Source organism: Procambarus clarkii, chromosome 94 (genome assembly GCF_040958095.1).
Source record: "Procambarus clarkii isolate CNS0578487 chromosome 94, FALCON_Pclarkii_2.0, whole genome shotgun sequence".
NCBI lineage: Eukaryota > Metazoa > Arthropoda > Malacostraca > Decapoda > Cambaridae > Procambarus > Procambarus clarkii.
This window is the reverse complement of record NC_091243.1, coordinates 639,772-659,374: the sequence shown is the minus strand read 5'-3', so window position 1 is coordinate 659,374 and position 19,603 is coordinate 639,772. Positions and strand designations below refer to the sequence as shown.

At 39.6% G+C, this 19,603-nt stretch overlaps 2 protein-coding genes across 6 annotated transcripts in view; one reads left to right on the top strand and one right to left on the bottom strand.

The window, feature by feature from the left end:
* LOC138359922 (uncharacterized) overlaps positions 1–10,341 on the top strand; it is a 40,318-nt gene extending 29,977 nt beyond the window's left edge. The window contains exons 2-10 of one of the 5 annotated variants that reach the window (XR_011226154.1): positions 2,074–2,330; positions 2,792–2,876; positions 3,899–3,999; positions 4,602–4,667; positions 7,587–7,701; positions 8,495–8,601; positions 9,246–9,314; positions 9,561–9,641; positions 10,189–10,341. Coding sequence is in view for 3 of the 5 variants with exons in the window: in XM_069319784.1 (XP_069175885.1) it covers positions 2,227–2,330; positions 2,792–2,876; positions 7,587–7,701; positions 8,495–8,574 (384 nt within the window). In the remaining 2 variants the exon portion in view is untranslated. Of the gene's footprint in view, positions 1–254; positions 343–2,073; positions 2,331–2,791; positions 2,877–3,898; positions 4,000–4,601; positions 4,668–7,586; positions 7,702–8,494; positions 8,602–9,245; positions 9,315–9,560; positions 9,642–10,188 lie in introns of those variants that run through there. The other 4 variants (XR_011226153.1, XM_069319786.1, XM_069319784.1 and 1 more) reach the window with 4 other exon arrangements.
* Positions 10,155–19,603, bottom strand: part of LOC138359921 (uncharacterized) — a 407,357-nt gene continuing 397,908 nt past the window's right edge. Inside the window, exon 7 of the transcript XR_011226148.1 lies at positions 10,155–10,283. The gene's annotated coding sequence lies outside the window, so the exon portion shown is untranslated. The remainder of the gene's footprint in view (positions 10,284–19,603) is intronic.

The following is a 19,603-nucleotide window of genomic DNA, read 5'->3' as shown; positions in this document are numbered from 1 at the left end:
ATAAACAGGGGGTTTGGCGGGTGCATGGAATCACTTTTGGGTCTTTGTTTGGAGGACGGGCTGATCCCGGTAGTACAGTCGAGTTCGTTCTCGACTCACATTCGAGAATTCTGGGTTCGAATCCTTTGCCGGACCGAAATGGGTGGGTGCCTATCACCGAATGCGCCTGTTCACCTAGCAGTAAATATAGGTACTCAGGAGATGGTCAGCTTGTTGTGGGGTTGCATCCTGGGCGCGGATGCAACCGCTGTAAATCTCCTGTTGTTAGGTATCAGCCTGACATCTGACCCTAACACACTGTGGCTCAGGATGGACACGGAAGCACCTGCGTCCACCAAGGTGGTATGTATTGTGCCATGTACCGTACACACTTGGTAATTAGGTGGGAGAAACAACTTACACTGCCAGGCCAAGTGACCGCCGTCACCACACAGCTTACACACCAAACAGCCAATGCTCAACCCCCGCAAGCACAATTAGGTGAGTACACTAAAGTCCTCAAGGAAATTGACAGGGTAGACAAGGATGGGTTATTTAACACGGGTGGCACACGCACAAGGGGACACAGGTGGAAGCTCAGTACCCAAATGAGCCACAGAGACATCAGAAAGAACTTTTTCAGTGTCAGAGAAGTTAGTAAATGGAATGCACTAGGAAGTGATGTGGTGGAGGCTGACTCCATACACAGTTTCAAATGTAGATATGATAGAGCCCAGTAGGCTCAGGAATTTGTACACTAGTAGATTGACGGTTGAGAGGCGGGACCACAACCCCCGCAAGTACTACTAGGTTAGTACACACACACACACACACACACACACACACACACACACACACACACACACACACACACACACACACACACACACACACACACACACACACACAGTTTGATAGTTTCACCTCATTGTGCTTCACTCACACTGTATCTTGTGCTACCCACTCGCCCAGTATTAGTACTTACGACATTCAACTTCACCAGAGTAATCAGTACCATCAGTTATTACGTTGAACTCAAATTTTGCTACAATATACCTATTAAAATCTTACCTTATGTTAGCTTAAGGACCTGCCCGAAACACTATGCGTCTTAGTGGCTTTACAAGAATGTAAGAACAATGTTATGTACTCTCACAACCCAATGCACCTTCTTGTATTTAAATAAATAAAATAAATAAATAAACATACGTTCCCTCCACCCCCCCCCCCCAGGCCGGTGCCACATGCAGCCAACAACAGCTGCCTGGGAGGCCAATGACCCAGATCTAAGTGCTTGAGTGACACTGAGAAGTCTAAGAAATAAAATTAACGAATTAAATGCTCTTGTCAGCACAGAAAAAAAGAATATTGCACATGCCGAAACATGGATGAATGTAGAAAATGGAGGACTATTAGCTGAACATAAAATAAATAGATTTAAACTATATCAGATATATTAGACGAGGGGGACTAGCCATGTACGTTGGGGACAACTTGAAATGTAGTCTCAAAGAGGGAATAAAAACTGAGCCACACACAGAAACTATTTGGATAGAATTAAAAGAAAGCAAATATTATAATAGGAGTTATATATAGGCCACCAAATTTAGACAGAATGGAAGCAAAGCATCTATGGAATGAAATATCTAGAGCATCTAGATCTAACAGTATTTATGTCATGGGTGACTTTAATTTTAGTGGAATAAACTGGTTGAACAAAACGGAATAGTGAAGCAGAAGATTTTCTAGAATTAATTGAAGATTGTTTTCTTACGCAACACATTAAGGAACCAACGCGGGAAAATATTTTAGATTTAGTGTTAACTAACAGGGAAACACAAATTAATGACATCGAAATAGGGAGTGAGCTAGGGAACAGTGATCAGAGAAGTCAGATTTAGCATAGAATGGAATAGACCTGTAAGAGAAAATTCTGTTAAAGTGCCAGATTTTCGAAAAGCTGATTTTAACGTTAGACGAAACGGGACGCGCCGATGCGTCCGGATAGCGCGAAAGTGTTAACACTTTCGCGCTATCTTTACTTTATCTTTATTCTTTACTATTGTAAAATTTAACTTTAAATTGTATTTGCAGGTGGTAAATTGTTTCGGCTGCTACAGCTCTCCAGCCCAAGTTGTTGACTGGCTAGTCTTTGACTGCCTCCCAACATGTTAGTGAGGTCCTGAGCTGATGTACCCTATGGCGAAGAGTGAGGCACTAGTTTCCTGAAGTAATGTACAGCATGAGATGGCACCCATTCTAAACAGCAGCCGGCACCAACTCTGGCCGACGTTGGAGTGGACAAGACCCAGATCCTGTGGGGAGGAAAAGTCTACACTAAACTGTAAAAGGTACAGATAATCTGACCCCCCCCCCTTTGGCAGTTTCTCGGGTACCCCCTCTTTTCCATTTCCTTATTTTGTAAAGCTTTATCTTAAACGGCAGCAAAGCTTGGCACTCGTGGCTTTAGTGGGACTGTTCCATTGGATTGTAACTGTGGGTGGGGGATAAGCATCTCTAGTTTTGTTCTGCATTGTAGTCTCTCTTTAAACCATTTTAATGTTGCACTTAACATATTGTTCTTGACAGTTTTGCAAACTTATAGATTTTCAGTGTGAAGAAATTGGTACCATCCTGTCTGACTTGCAATGTACCGTTTTTATTAATAGCAGTTTCATAAAGAATGACTTATTGGCTGGTATTAAATATCCTCTAAAGCAGATAAAATCGGTAGTGTCCATGCCTTGGCATGATTAGTTGGGCGAATGAGTGTTGTATAACTGCTTTCTAAAGTGTAAACTTTTATTTTCAGGGTGTTGGTTTTTCTCACTGAAGCTACCACTCGTGCAATTTTGATTGGTGATTGTGACTTAGTCCTCCTCATGATCTACGGCAAGGTAATATTTTTAGCATTTATATTATGCTGCACATGTTAAGCTTTAGTTTTAAATTAGCTTGTCTTCAAATTACAAATGTGTTGATGACCATTTTTGTATGGGCTTCATACCCTTCACTTTAACATGAATTAACATCCTTAAGTCAGCCCAAAAAATTGAATATATATTTCTGCGACGTTTAGTAATTTGTAAGACCTTTTCACTATTTTTAAACTATTGATTTTTATCCATTGTAAGTTATTAAATGTGCTTTAACTTAGCAGTAGTGTGGTAGGTTTGGAAAGCTTTAAAAAAATCCATGTATCCAGAGTTGCTGGAGCTCCTATATTAGGAGCTTAATTTGCAAAGTAAATTTGCATGATAGCCTTGTTTATATAATTTTGGGGGAACCAACACTTTAAATATTTAATGGAAATGGTGACCGAATCCTACTTTAGATACCAAAAAATAACCAGAGCAAAGTGTACTTACAAAAGTAGGCAATTGTTCCATTAAATTTAGATAAAATTAATCAGTTTGGTAGTTCCAGGGAGATTTGTGTAGTCAGTCAGTCTTTACTATTGTGAAATGTAGTTTTATTAATTATGCCAATGCTACTTTTTATATTGCGAGTCTTTGCACCTGTTTCCTAAGATTGACAGCATGAGGTGAATCTTCCAGCTTCGGTCTTGGAAAGTTGTAAATAATTAGGTAATATAACTTTTATTTAAAAGAAAATGAAATTAAAGTGTAGCATAGGCTTGTATCTCCCTTGGGAGAGTTGTCAAACCCATAGATATTTCCTTGTCAAAATACTTTAAAGGTTGTAAGTTGTGCCTATTGTAATTTAGCATTAACGTATTGTCAGTCTTAAAGGGCATGACAATGATTAGGTTTATAATCTAGTATCTTGGCATAGACAACAAAATTGATTCTACTAAATTGTATAATTATCAATTAACATTGATGCACAATGAATGTGGTACTGCAGTTTAATAATTATGGTCCACAATTTTGTTAAAAATTTGAGTGAATATATCCAGAAAGTTGATTGTGGCCATACCAGTTGGAGTAGTAATGACAAACGTTCAAATTGCTCTTCTTGATGTAACCCCCAAGCTGTAGGCTGCTGTTATTTTAAGAGGTAATCTTATTTTACTTATGGAAAACTGGCCACTGTAATGATTAATCTCTACTCGATATACATGCTCAATAGTCTATGTAGTAATCATACACTATTGTCAATGAAGTACACAAGTCTTAGGTGATCCATTGGCTGAGGAAAATCAATTAATTGAAATAAATTTATTGAGGTAAAATCCAACAAGGGATGAGGTAGCTAAGGCAGTTCATAACTTGTCCTTACTGGTAGTTCAGTAATTTTTTTTAGCTAGTATGTTGCATAATAAAAATTAAATGGTTGTTAAAATGTTCGTTGCACACACCATAATGGCCGTCAGATGTTAAATGTCAGACCAAGGGGTGAGATTAATGGTAAATGTGACATTGATCAGTGCAATGTTACTAGATTCTTGAAACTTTCCCTTGCATGGTCAAATTTATTATGTAATTATTTTAATTTGTATCTATTGGTTTGGTGTGCAAATGTTATTGCAAGTTTCATAAACTTTCTAATGCGACTTGTTATACTGAGAGCACTTTATGAATATTAAAGTACCAAAGTTCATAATTTGTAAGCTTAATAGTAACAAAGTATACTAAAATGTATTTATTTTCTCTTGACAGGTGGAGACGCATTATCTGAAATGGCTGTTGCAATGTATTGAAATTAAATTTTATTAAAAACTCTGGGTTAGTTGAAGTCACTTATTGTAAATAGTGATATTGTGGTGTTTTAGAGTAGTTTCTCTAATTTTATTGAAACGAGCTTTTTCAGTGTTTTGGAATGTTTAATAAGGTTCTTGGCACCATCTGTGTCTTGACTACAAATTTACTTGTTACTAGATTATAAATATATTGGTGTTCTGGGCAGTTTACCTTGTTTGAGCAACAAGGTGATGCAAGGCAGTTTTTTTCCCAACTTGGCTGTAGTTGTTAAAGCCAAACGTAACTTAGAAACGTTGGTTGTAAGTTTGTAGTGTGGTGCATGGGATTGAAGGAATAATCACCGCTCCACATTGATAAGATAGATTCCTGTTGCATTGAAGTCGGCAAGTTGAATAAATGTTTTGGAAAATATTGTAGTTATAATATTGTACAGCATTGTGTTAATTAGAATAATGATCATAACTTGGTGAAAGGGTGGTTATTATATTGGTTTTCAATTTTATAATTACTTTATTATAGCAAATGTTTGTATTTGAAGGTAGTTAAAATCTAATTTATATATTACCTGTTGGTAATATAGTCGCCAACATCAAACTTAAAGTATACAAGGCATTATAGTAAGTCTTTACCAAAGTTCATGTATATTAGGATACTTAATGTAGGTGTACATAAGCTAAAAGTTGAAAAAATAACGTTAATAGAACACAATTGTATAGATTATCATTGCCCATACTGTAGATATTAGTGATAAGGTTTCTACTAAATGAGGTCCATCTCCCTTTCTGGCTGTCGTTGTCGTGACGTAAAGTAGAGGGGGGGGGAGGGGTAAACGCACAACTGTCAGATTAGTTTCACTTCACATCTGCAAGGTGACAATCTTTCATAATTTCACATTCAATGATCTTGTAATATCGACACATTGGTTTTTAAAAACAAACCTCCCTTTTTATAGTATCACCTTTTGATAGTAAGACCCTTCAGCCACCTATCATTCTTGCTGGTGCCGGATGCCCTGTTCAAGAGTACATCCCCCCTCTCACTCATTGCAATAAGTGAGGCAAGTTCGAGCACGGTGCCCTCAAATGCACAAGTCTTCGTTTCTCTCTGCCCCTTGTGTGGGGACGATAGCCACTCTAAGACGATTGCTCATATCCCCCGGGCTCGCTACCTGAATTGCAGCGAGGCCCACCCTACATTCTCTCGCACGTGTATCGACTCAAAGCTTGAAGTAGTCCTTAACTTGAAACACCAGGATCATTTGACTTTTCCCGAGGCAAGACACGGTTTGCAGTGTCCACCCCTTCACTGGCGTATCTTATGCTCGCACGTTGTTCTACCTCTCGTCCTTCCCACCTTTGTCCCACAACCATTTCTAGGCCTTGGACCCGAACATGCCCACCACCTTCCCCGTTCCTTTACGTCCTGGGTCGGAAGGTATCTCTCGTGAATCTCCTTCTGGATTCCCTCCCCCCCCCTTTCCTTTTCCTACCCTGTCTGCCAAGTCATTTCGTTTTCCCCGATCCTTCCTGTCCCTCCCCACTACCTCTTGGCCCTCCACGTCGCCTGTCTGTCCAGGCTGATGTCCATCATCCTCCCAGCAATCTTGATGTTGTTCACTCCCATTCTTCACTTAAGACCCTAGTCAGTCGGCCAGTACGATGTTACTGGAACACCTGTCCGTCAGAAACGTAAGCCTGGCTCCTCTCCATCCTCCTCCTCCTGCGGGTAAGAAAAGAGACGGCATTCCTTTCTTCCTCGCCCCCTAACTATTGCTTACTCCCCATTTTATTGGTTGGGGCCCCCTGTCCCTAATGTGGAAGTTTCTTTTGGCCCAATTGGTTGCTGACCTAGAGTTTCTACCCCCTATCCTCCTGGCCTTGACAGCCCCTCCCCCCCCCCCTCCCTGAACCCTGTCAATCTGCCTCTGGTGTCCTGCTCTTTTTTTCCCTCCATTCTTACTAAGTTAACCCATGGCCCGCTAAACCTTATTCTGATCTTTAACTTTTTTAATATGCTGTGTTATTTACCTTTGTTTCTTTGTTCTGTTGCTGTCCTTTTATTTTTTTGATGTCAATTCTTCAATGGAATATTCATGGGTTTTATGCTAACTCTCATGAACTCCAATTTCTGTTTAGGTTTCACCACTTTGTCTCTGGGAGCCGATGCTTGGTGCTCGTCGTGATAACTGTCGTGGTTATTCCTTTCTTCCCTTTCCCCTCCCCCCCCCCCTTGATCTTGCTGGGGCCCATAACTATATTGGTCTCTTGATTCGTACTGATAATCTCTTTGTCCTACTGTTTCCATATGCTATCCATTATTTTGCTGGCCATGTTTTTGAGTAAAATGTAGTCTGTTAAATTTTTCCCCCAAATGTCCCTCTTTCCCTTCCTGATGTCAGGAACCTCCAGGACTCCTTAACAGAGCTGGTGTTCCTGTTGGGTTATTTAAACTGTCGACATACCCTTTGGGGTGATGTTGACACACCCGAGGCGGCCTTCTCGAACCATTCGTTCTCTTCCCTGAATTCTGGTGAGCCCACCCCATGTGGACTGTGAGTCTCACTTTCCTGTCTTGATCTTTCTCTGATCGTCTCTGTACTTGGATATCTCATGGAGGGTTCATGACCTCTATAAGTGACCATTTCACCATCCTTGTTTTCCCTTGTCTTTTCACCCTCCCCTCTCCTTCCCTAGGTGGTAGTTTGCCAAAGCTGATTAGAACCTATTCACCCTCCGTGCTACTGTGACCTCTCCTTACTACCTCTTCCTTGCACCCTCCTCGTTTTCATTAGTCTTCGATGCTACCCTCTATTCCTTGCTCTACCTCCCAGGGCACACGGAAGTGCGTTCCCGGGACTGCGGGTTGCTAGGGTTGTCGGCTGTAAGTGTGCAGCCTGGAAAAGACTGACGCTGGCAGATGGCTGATTCTTATATTTTGTTTCAGAAAGTGCAGTGGCCTGTTGGACCACCTGGACAGCGAGGCGCGAGAGTTGGAAGTGTTTCCTCCATTACGTCAGATACTCCTCTGCCGCAGATTTGGAAGATTTGCAATATTGTGGGTAAGCTCATTCCCTATGACTAGCAGGTTCTTCTCCTCTGTGGTACTCTGGTGGTGGAGCCAGTGCAGGTCACAACCGAACTGGGTTCTCACTTGTTAGCTGTGGTTCTAATCTTCATTTTTTCCTTAAAGACGTTCTTGAATCTCGTGCCTTAAACTTCCACACTCGGTGGTACTACATAGCTTTCCCGGTTTGGTGGGTTTTATAAATTTGTACTAAATGAGGTTTAAGTTCTTTACAAGTGGCAAATACATTTAGATCTGTGTACAGTTTGCTTATCTATTTAAAATTAAATCCCATTTGATCCGCAAGCAAGCAAGAGTGATTTGGCATGAATCCTGGGCGAGTAACTGTATCATCTGTTTAATGGTGTAAAATTGGTACCTAGTTAAATTTTTAGTGTTCTGGGGTAACATGGAATAAAGTTATTGGCCTAAATGGTACGCATGCTTGTGGCTGTACAAGAATGAAAGATCTGTCGTATTGTTTTTTTTTTGACATAAATAGCAACAACTCTTGAGTTTGCTTGGCATGTTTCAAATACATGTTACCAAAGATATATGGGGGAGAGGAATCGTAAACTATAAATTTGAAATACAAATTTTGTAGCATATAAACCTTAAATGTGGACTTCAAAGTGCTTTATCTTCTAATTTATAAATTAGATATGGTGGGGGGGGGGGGAAGTAGATAATTTGTTAGTGTAACTTTAAAATGACAAATATTTTAAAGTTAAACAAAATGAAATTGCTATGCAAAACCTTATTAACCATATTTAATGTTCCATTGACAGGTTGTAGAAGGTCCTTCCAACATAACTTCAGGAACAGTTGCAGAACAATCACTGGAAGTGTTAAATGCTACAGAAAGTAGCATAGTTGTCAGAATTAGAGGGCCAAAGTAAGTTTATTTAGTTTAATAGGTAAAATGTGTTTACATAATTTTTACCTAAATATTTATTGAAATTGTGAAGGGGCCTTGAAATTGGGTAAATTGAAACTAGTTTAAGGCCTTGACTAGTGGGTACTATATCCTAAAGTTAATTCTTGCAAGAATTGTGCTTTGAATAGAATAAATGGGACTTTAAATTTGTGAATGTAAAGTTGGGCACTAACTGTTAAACGGCATAAATTTGCAAGTTAAAGATTTTATGAAATGTTTTATTTAAATCTTAATTTGTTTGCTTAACTTCTGGTGTTAAGTTGGTTGCATGGTTCTTAATTATTTGGCTAGAAATTATTCATTAATAAATTACACAAATCACAATGTGATATTTCTAATGCACGAGGGCTGTGATGAGGGGTTCAAACTTATGTCGGAGGATCCCAGATGTGCTTTAAGACTGTGCCACAACATGGTAAAAGAATCCCAACTGGGAGGTCTACTGACATCAAGGATTTAATCTACGTTTGTAGTTTAAAAGGCTATGTTCATAAATTAAAGAATCATTTAATGATGGTATAGTACACAAATTAAATATTGAATGGTAACTGTACTTCAACTTAGTTTATTTATTTGAAGCTTAAATAGATATTGTCTTCCAGAATATTGATGAGAAAGTCGAACTTCAGCCCTGAGTTTGAAGGTGTTAATTGCTTGACATTCTGAATTAGGCGAGTGTGGTAGTAAACATTATAACTTAAACAATCACTCATTATGGCTGAAGATAATCTGAAATGATGCTTACATGTAGATAAAATAAATTGCTGACTTTAATGTACTTATGGTTAGTCAAACTAAATTTAATGTTTTTGCTTGATTAGCATTAAAGGAGAATTCTAACAATCTTAATTGTAAGATTAAAGGAACCTGCATATGTAAAATCTTGTTTAACAAGCTAATTTGGGTAAATGTTTCAGGTGGTATGGAAGATTACAATGTCATCAAAGCATTGACTGGCTTCAGTGTGGTTGTTCTACTCTGCAAATCTACGAAAGTTGGTATGTGGAATTAAGTGTTTTAGCTATGTCAACTAATTAATTTACTTTCATTCATCTAGTCCATTTATAGATGTGTACCAAAGTCCTACTGTTACAACCTGCAGGGATTGATGCAGTTTGTACTGATCCTACCCCATCTCATAAAGGGGACCAGGCAGTCCTGCAGATTTCCCTGGCTTGGCTTTTTCAGAGCCCTGCTCTACTACCCATCCAATAGATGGACTAGAATTGCATAGGTGTAGGGACCTTTAACAATGTGCAAACATTGTTAATCACCACAGGGCTTGTTCACTGAAAGAGTGGATACATCCAGAGGTTTAGTGCCTGAAACATGATGTACATAGGCTTCACACCATGTTGGGCACTAAACCAAAAGATGTGATGCACTCTTTCAGCCAACAAGTCTTGCCTCAAATGGAAGTAAGGGGTAGGCCTTGCTGAGCCAATGTTAAAAGATTGGCACTTAGGGGTTTTGGTGCTTATAGATAGGTGTTAGCGTTAATAAAATGAGTGTCCCTGTTTGATATACTTTATTTTTCCTTTACAGGTGGATGTTGTCCTTGGTACTCTGGTTTTCCCTGGCCTTTTGATGATCTTTGAGTCTTCAGTGGATTGAATCTAGGAGGAGCAGCTTCCCACAACCTGAAATAGACAATACTGATGTTACACTGTAAACTATTAAATAAATATTCCAATGAAACTTTATACTGTACTTTATCCTGAAATTAGCAAAGATTCTATCATGCTGGAAATTACTGATGCAAAGAACTTGTGAAATTTATAAATAACTTACTAGAGTGAAAAATTAATTGACATCACTAACTTCAGAGTTTTCTGCATGTAATATGCCAAACTGGATTAAGCTGATAAATCTAAACTAACATTACTAATTTGCAAAGTATCTTAATTTTACACTTGACCAAAATTAAACTTAACAATTGTATGGACTACATTTAAGGCTAAGCAACATTGAAAGATTAGTGGAAGTGTTGTAAAAAAAAATACGTTGACTTAAATGTCAAACTAAAACATCTATACAATATGGTTTTTCACCAATACCTTACTAAATGCCAGACCTGGAACACTGTGGTTCCAGTAATCAGAAGTTAATTATAATGGGCTAGATATTAAAACTTGATAGGAAAGTAAGAAACTACCTATTGTCAAAAGTAAAATCCAACTCTGAAAGTTCTAGTATAAGAAAAACTAATATTAGACATGACCAGTCTGCCTTATTTCCTGGACTTTGATTTGTCCTACCAAATATTTTGAATGAAAATTTCATTATTCACAACAGACATCCCATAACCACAAATGTTTCAAGCTGATGAATAGAAGTAATTAAGGATAGTAGTGTATTATACACTACCTGTAAAAAGTACCATAAACTGGAAGAGCCTTACAAACTAAAATTTATAATTACCACATGCCTAGAATTTAATCCAAACTTAAATGAACTCTCAGCCAAAATTACTAAAGTTAAAAGATGTTCATAACAAGTTTATCTAGATTTCAAATGTCACTCAAATCTTCGAAATAACCAAGCACAAAACTGTCAGATTAGTTTCACCTCGCATCTGCGAGGTGACAATCATCTTGTAATAACACATTGGTTTGTTAAAAACAAACCTGGTCACTTTTTTGTGGAAATGGTAACCAGCTATTCAAACAAGACTTCTGGTACACATGTCACTTGCTTGCTAAAGCTGTTGATAAGGTACCATATGAAAGAATAAAAGGGAAAAAACAGGCACAGAATCAATGGTAGAAACTCAATGGTAACAGTCAAATTAAAGTGTCCTAAACAGAAATGACTGGAAAATTTTGCGAGATTCATACCACAAGGGTCTAAACCTTATAAATCGATGACATCAAACACCAAGATTTATAGAGTAAAAAAAAAAAACAATGATATCGAGGCCTTACAAAGATCTACATGAACTCTAACAATTTTTTTTTTTTTTTTTTTTTTTTGAGATATATACAAGAGTTGTTACATTCTTGTACAGCCACTAGTACGCGTAGCGTTTCGGGCAAGTCCTTAATCCTACGGTCCCTGGAATACGATCCCCTGCCGCGAAGAATCGTTTTTTCATCCAAGTACACATTTTACTGTTGCGTTAAACAGAGGCTACAGTTAAGGAATTGCGCCCAGTACATCCTCCCCGGCCAGGATACGAACCCATGACATAGCGCTCGCGGAACGCCAGGCGAGTGTCTTACCACTACACCACGGAGACTACAATGGTAACAAGACTGACAAATTCTTCTTAATATACAAATAACATTGTTCTGGCTCACATGCAAGGTTTTACAATCCATATCACAACTACCACATTAACATTACAACGAAATAGAACGATGAAATAAGGACCTTCGAGTATGAATCCATCATTCACCAAAAGTTGATGCAGTGAAAGGTAAGGTAATTATCCAAAGAAGGCACCAAACCGAGGCTACATAGCACCCTCAAACTGCGAAATAATCACAGGGCGCTAAATATCACCAAGAATGCCAATACGAGAACAGAACGCATAAGGCGAACGATATCAAAAGTATCCGATTCACCAACAATTCTATCGAGGGACAAGTGACCGCGAGGGGCAGTCGGAAAGCAAGACACACGCACATCCTGGAAGTCAGGACATTCAACAAGGATATGCACAACTGTACGAGAGACAACGCAATTTGGACAATAAGGAGCAGGGTGGCGCTCCATTAAGTGACCATGAGTTCAGCGAGTATGGCCAATCAGCAACTTGCTAGAGCAGTTTCCCACCGACGGTTACGGAGGCAGGAGGAAGGACACAGGGACACACTACGTTTGAGAGTACGCAACTTGTTACCAACTACAGACGACCAACAACCCTGCCAATGGGCAAGGATGGAGGAATGAATAACAGGATAAAAGTCGGAGTAAGGAATACCTTTATGGGAGATGGGACAAGAACGGATAGCTTCCTTAGAGGCAGCATCCACACGCTCATTTAAACAAACACCAATATGGCTGGGAACCAAGCAAAACTCTACCGATTTAAATGTACTAGAAATAAGAAACAGCCAATGTTGAATATAAATGACCACCGGATGGACAGGATTAAAGGACCCTACAGCCATGAGAGCACTACGAAAGTCAACTACAATCACAAAGGAGGATTGACAATGAGAAAGCAAGAGACGGAGAGCATAGAGAACAGCTTAAAGTTCTGCTGTGAAGACGCTAGCCTCCGAAAGGAGGCGACACATATAAGTGCGGTCAGGAAAAAAACAGTAGCCCACACTGTCCGCAGATTTAGACCCCTCGTTGAAGATGGAAACAGAGTGGGAGTGCGAAGAAAAGTGCTCAAGGAAAAGGCGTTTCAGAACCCTAGGAGGGGTAAAAGTTTTAGTGATGCGGGGTCAAGGACGTACAAAACTTTGGAAGGGGTACTCTCCACGGAGGCAAGGAACAATACGAGGAGAAACATTAGAAATACGAACAGAAAGCGTGGTAACCGGACAGAAAGAGGGAGGCGATGAAGATGAACAGGAACCACAGGAGGAGTCAAAGTTAAAGCACGACAGAGGTGAGAGGAAGGATGTTGTAAGGACCACGCAAGATAGCGAAGATAGTAGCGATCACGGCGGTCCTGGAGAGAGAGAAAGCCAGTGTCAACATACAAACTGAGGGCAGGAGTCGAACGAAAGGCACCAGAGCTGTGTGGGCAAACACCAGGCAGCTAATCTCTTTATTTAAATTGACTTTAATAAGATAAAGTTATGTCTTATTTATATTTCTAAGTAAGAATTAATTGAGTGGACTGTATATATTTGTAAACTGCCTGAAATCTTCTTACACACTAATGGGAGGGACAATTGGTAGCCTAAACCACTTTGTTATGGCTCCTTCTTAAACTACCAATTGTTTACCTTTTATTATTATAATATACCACATGTTGGGTATAAAAATTCGTAATTTCAAACTGCGAATACGTGCATAGAGCCAGAATTTGCCTCCAAAATATGGCTCAGGCCTCGAAATTGGTATGTTTGGGATATTTTGAAAACTGCAGGGGAGTTTAGGACAAATGTGACCAAATGCCGCTTTCATTACTTGGCATATGTTGGGTATGAAAAGTCGTAATTTCAAACTGCGAATACGTGCATAGAGCCAGAATTTGCCTCCAAAATATTGCTCAGGCCTCGAAATTGGGATGTTTGGGATATTTTGAAAACTGCAGGGGAGTTTGTGCAAAATGTGACTCACTGCCGTGTCCAGTACTTGGCATATGTTAGGTATAAAAGGTAATAATATCAAACTGCGAATACGTGCATAGAGCCAGAATTTGGCTCCAAAATATGGCTCAGGCCTCAAAATTGGGATGTTTGGGATATTTTGAAAACTGGAGGGAGGTTTGGGAAAAAATGTGACCAAACGCCGCTTTCAGTACTTGGCATATGTTGGGTATAAAAAGTTGTAATTTTAAACTGCGAATACGTGCAGAGAGCCAGAATTTGTTTCCAAAATATGGCTCAGGCCTCGAAATTGGGATATTTGGGATATTTTGAAAACGGCAGGGAGGTTTGGGACAAATGTGACCAAACGCCGCTTTCAGTACTTGGCATATGTTGGGTATAAAAAGTCGTAATTTCAAACTGCGAATACGTACAGAGAGCCTGAATTTGGCTCCAAAATATGGCTCAGGCCTCGAAATTGGGATGTTTGGGATATTTTGAAAACTGCAGGGGAGTTTGTGCAAAATGTCTCTCTGCCGCTTTCAGTACTTGGCATATGTTGCGTATAAAAAGTCGGAATTTCGAACTGCGAATACGTGCAGAGAGCCTGAATTTGGCTCCAAAATATGGCTTAGGACTCGAAACTGGGATGTTTGGGATATTTTGAAAACTGCATGGGGGATTGGGACAAATGTGACCAAACGCCGCTTTCAGCACTTGGCATATTTTGGGAATAAAAAGTCGTTATATCAAACTGCGAATACGTGCATAGAGCCAGAATTTGGCTCCAAAATATGGCGTCCATTAGGGAGGCTCCGGCCTCCCCCGATGCTGTGAGCCCCTGGGTAGCTGCAGTGAGCACACACTGGCCCAAAAAAGCCAGCTGAATTCAAAGATGAGCTCCAGGCGAGGTGTGGAAAGTAAGTCCAGCCAGGAGCGTTCAAACTGCGCGCCAAGATGGCCGACCTTTCGGGCGGGAATCTCTTCCACAATGAAATCTTTTATTGTAGAGCTGTTGACAACATACTTTTATCTCAACTTAAGTTTTCGCCACGCATAATTTTTTCTCATTTGGAAAATACATTATCATCTTCACTATAAATGACTACTATAGCGTGTCATTTCTGCTCACAGTCATCTCTAAATGAAATGATTTCAAATATTTCCCAAGACATATACTGCCTCATCCAGCCCGCTTCTTCCCTCATTCCAAATCCACAAACCCAACAACAATCCTCCAACTTCATGGGAAGGTCAAGCTTCCCATGACCTTGGAGTCATTGGATATGGGTTTGTGGATGACCTGACCTAGCAGTTTATGCCTTTGGGGAGATCTCCCCCCCCCCTGGCATATGCATTAATGAGATATAATGCATATGCCAGCCAGTCCAAGTCTTAAGATAATTCTTCTTAAGGTTCTTGAGATAATTCTCCTATCTCTCAATTTATTCTTTACCTACTCTTCACAGCAAGTCTTTGTCACCCACATTGAACAATATTCTAATTCTTCACTACCCCAAAACTTGCCTCGCTACCCAGCTTTTTCCTTACCATACATCTTTGCTACCCATCATTTGGTTTGTATTAAACATTCAAGGTTAAATGTTCGCCCTTGATCACCTAGCAGCAATTGAGGATACAGATGTAAGCTGATTGGAGAGTCGCGTTCTGAGTGTAAACTAGTAGAACGTAAGTCAAGAAACTGCAGATGGCCTATTGTCCAGCACGTGGCACTTCCTATTTATATCCACCTACACTCATTCATATACGTCTAACCTAAGCTTCAACCTATCGAAGATTCCTATGCCTATTATGATCCAGTAATATGGATCCAGTGATCCAGTAGTATGATCCACAATCGATTTGAGAATGGTCCAGGACGGACCGAAACGTCGTCGTCCCTTCACCTTCTAGTGTGTGGTCTGGTCAACATACTTCAGCCACGTTATTGTGACTCGTCGTCTGCACATAATCCAGTAATTTGTTCCACAAATCCACAACCCAGTTACCAAACCAGTATTTACCCAGGTATTTCCTAAATCTGAACTTATCTTCATTTAAAGCTTTATCAATAACTTCCTTGTTATGCCCATTCATCCACTTGTACACTTCAATCATGTCAAGTTAAGGTTTTTCCAACATCTCTTTATACGGAAGCTTTCTAATTTACGGGATTAACTTTGTCATCCTAACTGACGTGTTATAGTGAATTATGTCCATTCTTTAGTATGGTGATCAAAACTGAACTGCATAATCTAAATGGGACCTAAAAACAATACGTTAATAAACCCAGCCGACTTATTGCTAACTCTTCTATAAATAAATCTATGGGAAAGAAAAGCTCTCAGCCTGCTAACAAGAGTGTACAAATCCACAAGGGCCGGGACGAGGATTCAAACCTGCATCCGAGAGCATCCCAGACGCTGCCGTAATCGACTGAGCTACGACATGGTCAAAAGGAGTTGAAACCGAAGTTCTACTGAACTTACTGGATCCTGCAGCCTCTCCGAGGCACAAACCAGTGTTAGTGTAACAAGAATGTAAAGTTTTCTACGTCCATCTAGTTCCACCCGCTCCTCCCCAGAACTAGTTGTTAAATAAGCACTTTACCTTGACTCCTCTGATCCAACACTTGTCCACACGTGTCACACTTCTGAAAAAATATTTTTTACATATATTTAGGGCAAGTATAAGTAATTATCAAAAGAATGCACCAAACAGGGAAGGCTATGTAGCACCAGGGTAAGTATAAACAGTTTATTTCAAATACAATCGAGTAGGAAAATATAATTATGAATTTCAAGAACACTGGAACCAATCACTGGAAAAGGTGAAACTGCAATGGAGATTAATTACAGATTGTAACAACAATAGCGAGTAGGCAAGACTGATAAGACTGCAATAGCCTAACGGAATACATTTTTGTCTCCGACTCATGAGGCTATTGTTAAGCATCAATGTTCTTTTAAAGTTACATAGAAACACATTATCTTAATAGGGTCTTCCACTAAAAACAAACCTTTAGCTAATCTTAGATAAACGTACTGTGTATTATTAATTTATTTAGCTGTGTATTGGCCTAAATTATATAAACAACATGCTTAAAACCACTCAAGTACAGTATATGGTCTATGAGCACCAAACCAACGTTAGAAGTCTAGTGGTTACATTGTCAAAAATAAACATTTACAGGTGAAACTATTTTATATCGCAGAGAAAACAAGATGGAAACAATTATCTTCCACATTTATTTGCACAATTGCCATCCTGATATGACCACTCCATCGTCCTAGTCGTTAACACACTAAGTGCAGGCGATGAGTCACAATATCGTGGCTGAAGTAGTTTGACCAGACCACACACTAGCAGGTGAAGGGATGACGACGCTTCGGTCCGTCCTGGACCATTCTCAAGTGGACTTGAGAGTGGTCCAGGACCGAAACGTCGTCGTCAACACACTAAACAATCTAGGGTGACTTGTTGCTAAACATTACAAGTCACCTTTAGCTTAGCTACAAGACACGTTGTGCATATTATCAAACTACCTTTAATGTCATAATGCAGCAGTTTGCGCACTCAAAATACAGATAGACAATTTCCTCAGGAACCGTAGGGGAACCTTTGACAAGCCGCCGGCTTCCTGTTGCCGTAGAGGGCACTATGGAGAAATGGTGGCCCTCTGGTAAATTTAAGTCAATATTACCTAGGAGTTATGATGTACCAGCCATTGAACATCTGGGACTCAGTTAATATGAAAACAATCCTTAAGAATAGTTAAACGAATCTTTGACTTAAACGAACAACATTGAATATTCAACTGTACGAGTCTCTGTTGTGGTCCCATCTGGCCTACTGTGTCCTAATATGGAAACTTCACTTCAAAAACACATCAATGATTTTCCGCTTTGGAGAAAGTTCAAGACAGCAACAACAATCATGCCAGAACTTGTTCAACTGTCACTACCACGAATCTTTGAAGGACTAACACTATAAATGTTTAAATTGTTATAGAGTTTGATAGATTAGCCTATAAATTTTCCTAGAAATTACCTCCTTAATATTATCTGTTAGATTAAGGCCTTGCCCGAAGCGCTATGCGTACTAGTGGCTTTACAAGAATGTAAACACTTCATGCTATGTACTCTCAGAAACCCAATGTAACTTCTTGTAGATATATAAATAAATAATTAACAGCCGAGGCCTTTGTAATACTATTTTAATGCATTGCTTTATACTTTGTAAAGTCTTTTAGAGAAGTGCTTTGTATTTATAACCTCCAACTTGGTCAGTATTACAAATTAAACAAAAAAAAAATGATAATACTGACCAAATTGGAGGCTATTAATACAGACCACTTCTCTAAAATGCAATATTTGACATAGACAGGCTGGACAACAGCTTCAAGCTCAACAAGCCACAATGTAACACAGAAAATAGGTGTGCTGTTCCTCTCATATTGGGGATTAACCCATGAACCCGCTCAACCACTCAAGTCGTAAATGCCGAGTCATTCCTCTTGTTCACAATATACACAAGACAAATCCTCAATAAAAATAAGGGGGGGGGGGAGTAGGAAGGCTGACCTTTGACAAGGCGCCGCCGTCCTGTCCCCGTCGAGGCCACTGTAGATGGTGGCCCTTAAGTCAATTGATCATACGAGCCCTTCTCCTTCCATCATTCTGAATCATGCTTATCGTACTAACCTGCACTCCCCTAATCCACCCCCCCCCCCACCACCACAGTAGTAGGGAGGAAGAGCCACAGACGATTTTTTTTTTGGGGGCGGAGGACCCCTGTGGACTGTACAGTCCACAGACGATTTTTTTTTTTCAGGTCAAATATCGTGTGTAGCATGTCGGGGTTTTCAGGTGAATTTGGGGAGTCACAGATTTGGAATTAAGGATTTCTTAAGAGTGAGTAATTTCCGAGATTTTAGAAGTATGGAATTCTTATGAGAAAAATAATTTCCAAGACTTAGAAGTTTGTTAAGGCCTTATAGGAGAAATTCAAATAACGTATGTAGCGCTTTAGGGTTTCCAGGATAACTCTACGGACATATTTTACATGTTTTCAACTTACAAAAATCGTCTATGTAAGCCTTAGTTATTCATGTAAATTTAGAAAGTTATCATTGTAAGTCAGGGTTTTCAGGGGCTCGTACCTCACACCCCCTCCCTCCCCCCTTACCTCGCAATCTCTCGCGTCACCTTTATTTACCTTACGCCCCACCAGCCAGACGCTTCTTGTAGGTCTCCTCTTATCTTCTCCATAATAATATCTGAACCGTCCCTCTCTCTCTCTCTCTCTCCTCCTATTTCCTTACAACTATTTTCAGAGTTTCAAATAATCATAGAAGTTTATTTATATGTTTATGACCGAATTTGTAAAAAGGACCATTTTCAGAGAATATTGTCTTAGATGTTTTGTTAAGGAAAACAGACAACTTATCCATAACATTTAGTTTTATATCCATTTACGGCTATTTCATCTGTAAAGACCAAAATTGAACAGAGCCCAGTTTTAAGCTCATATTTCATCAGAGTCCAGTTTATACCGAAAATTCGCCAGAGTCTACTTTGAGAGCAAAATTAGTCAGAGACAGTTTTAAGCTCATATTTCATCAGAGTCCAATTATCAACAGAAATTCGCCAGAGTCTACTTTGAGAGCAAAATTAGTCAGAGACAGTTTTTTAGCTCATATTTCATCAGAGTCCAATTATCAACAGAAATTCGCCAGAGTCTACTTT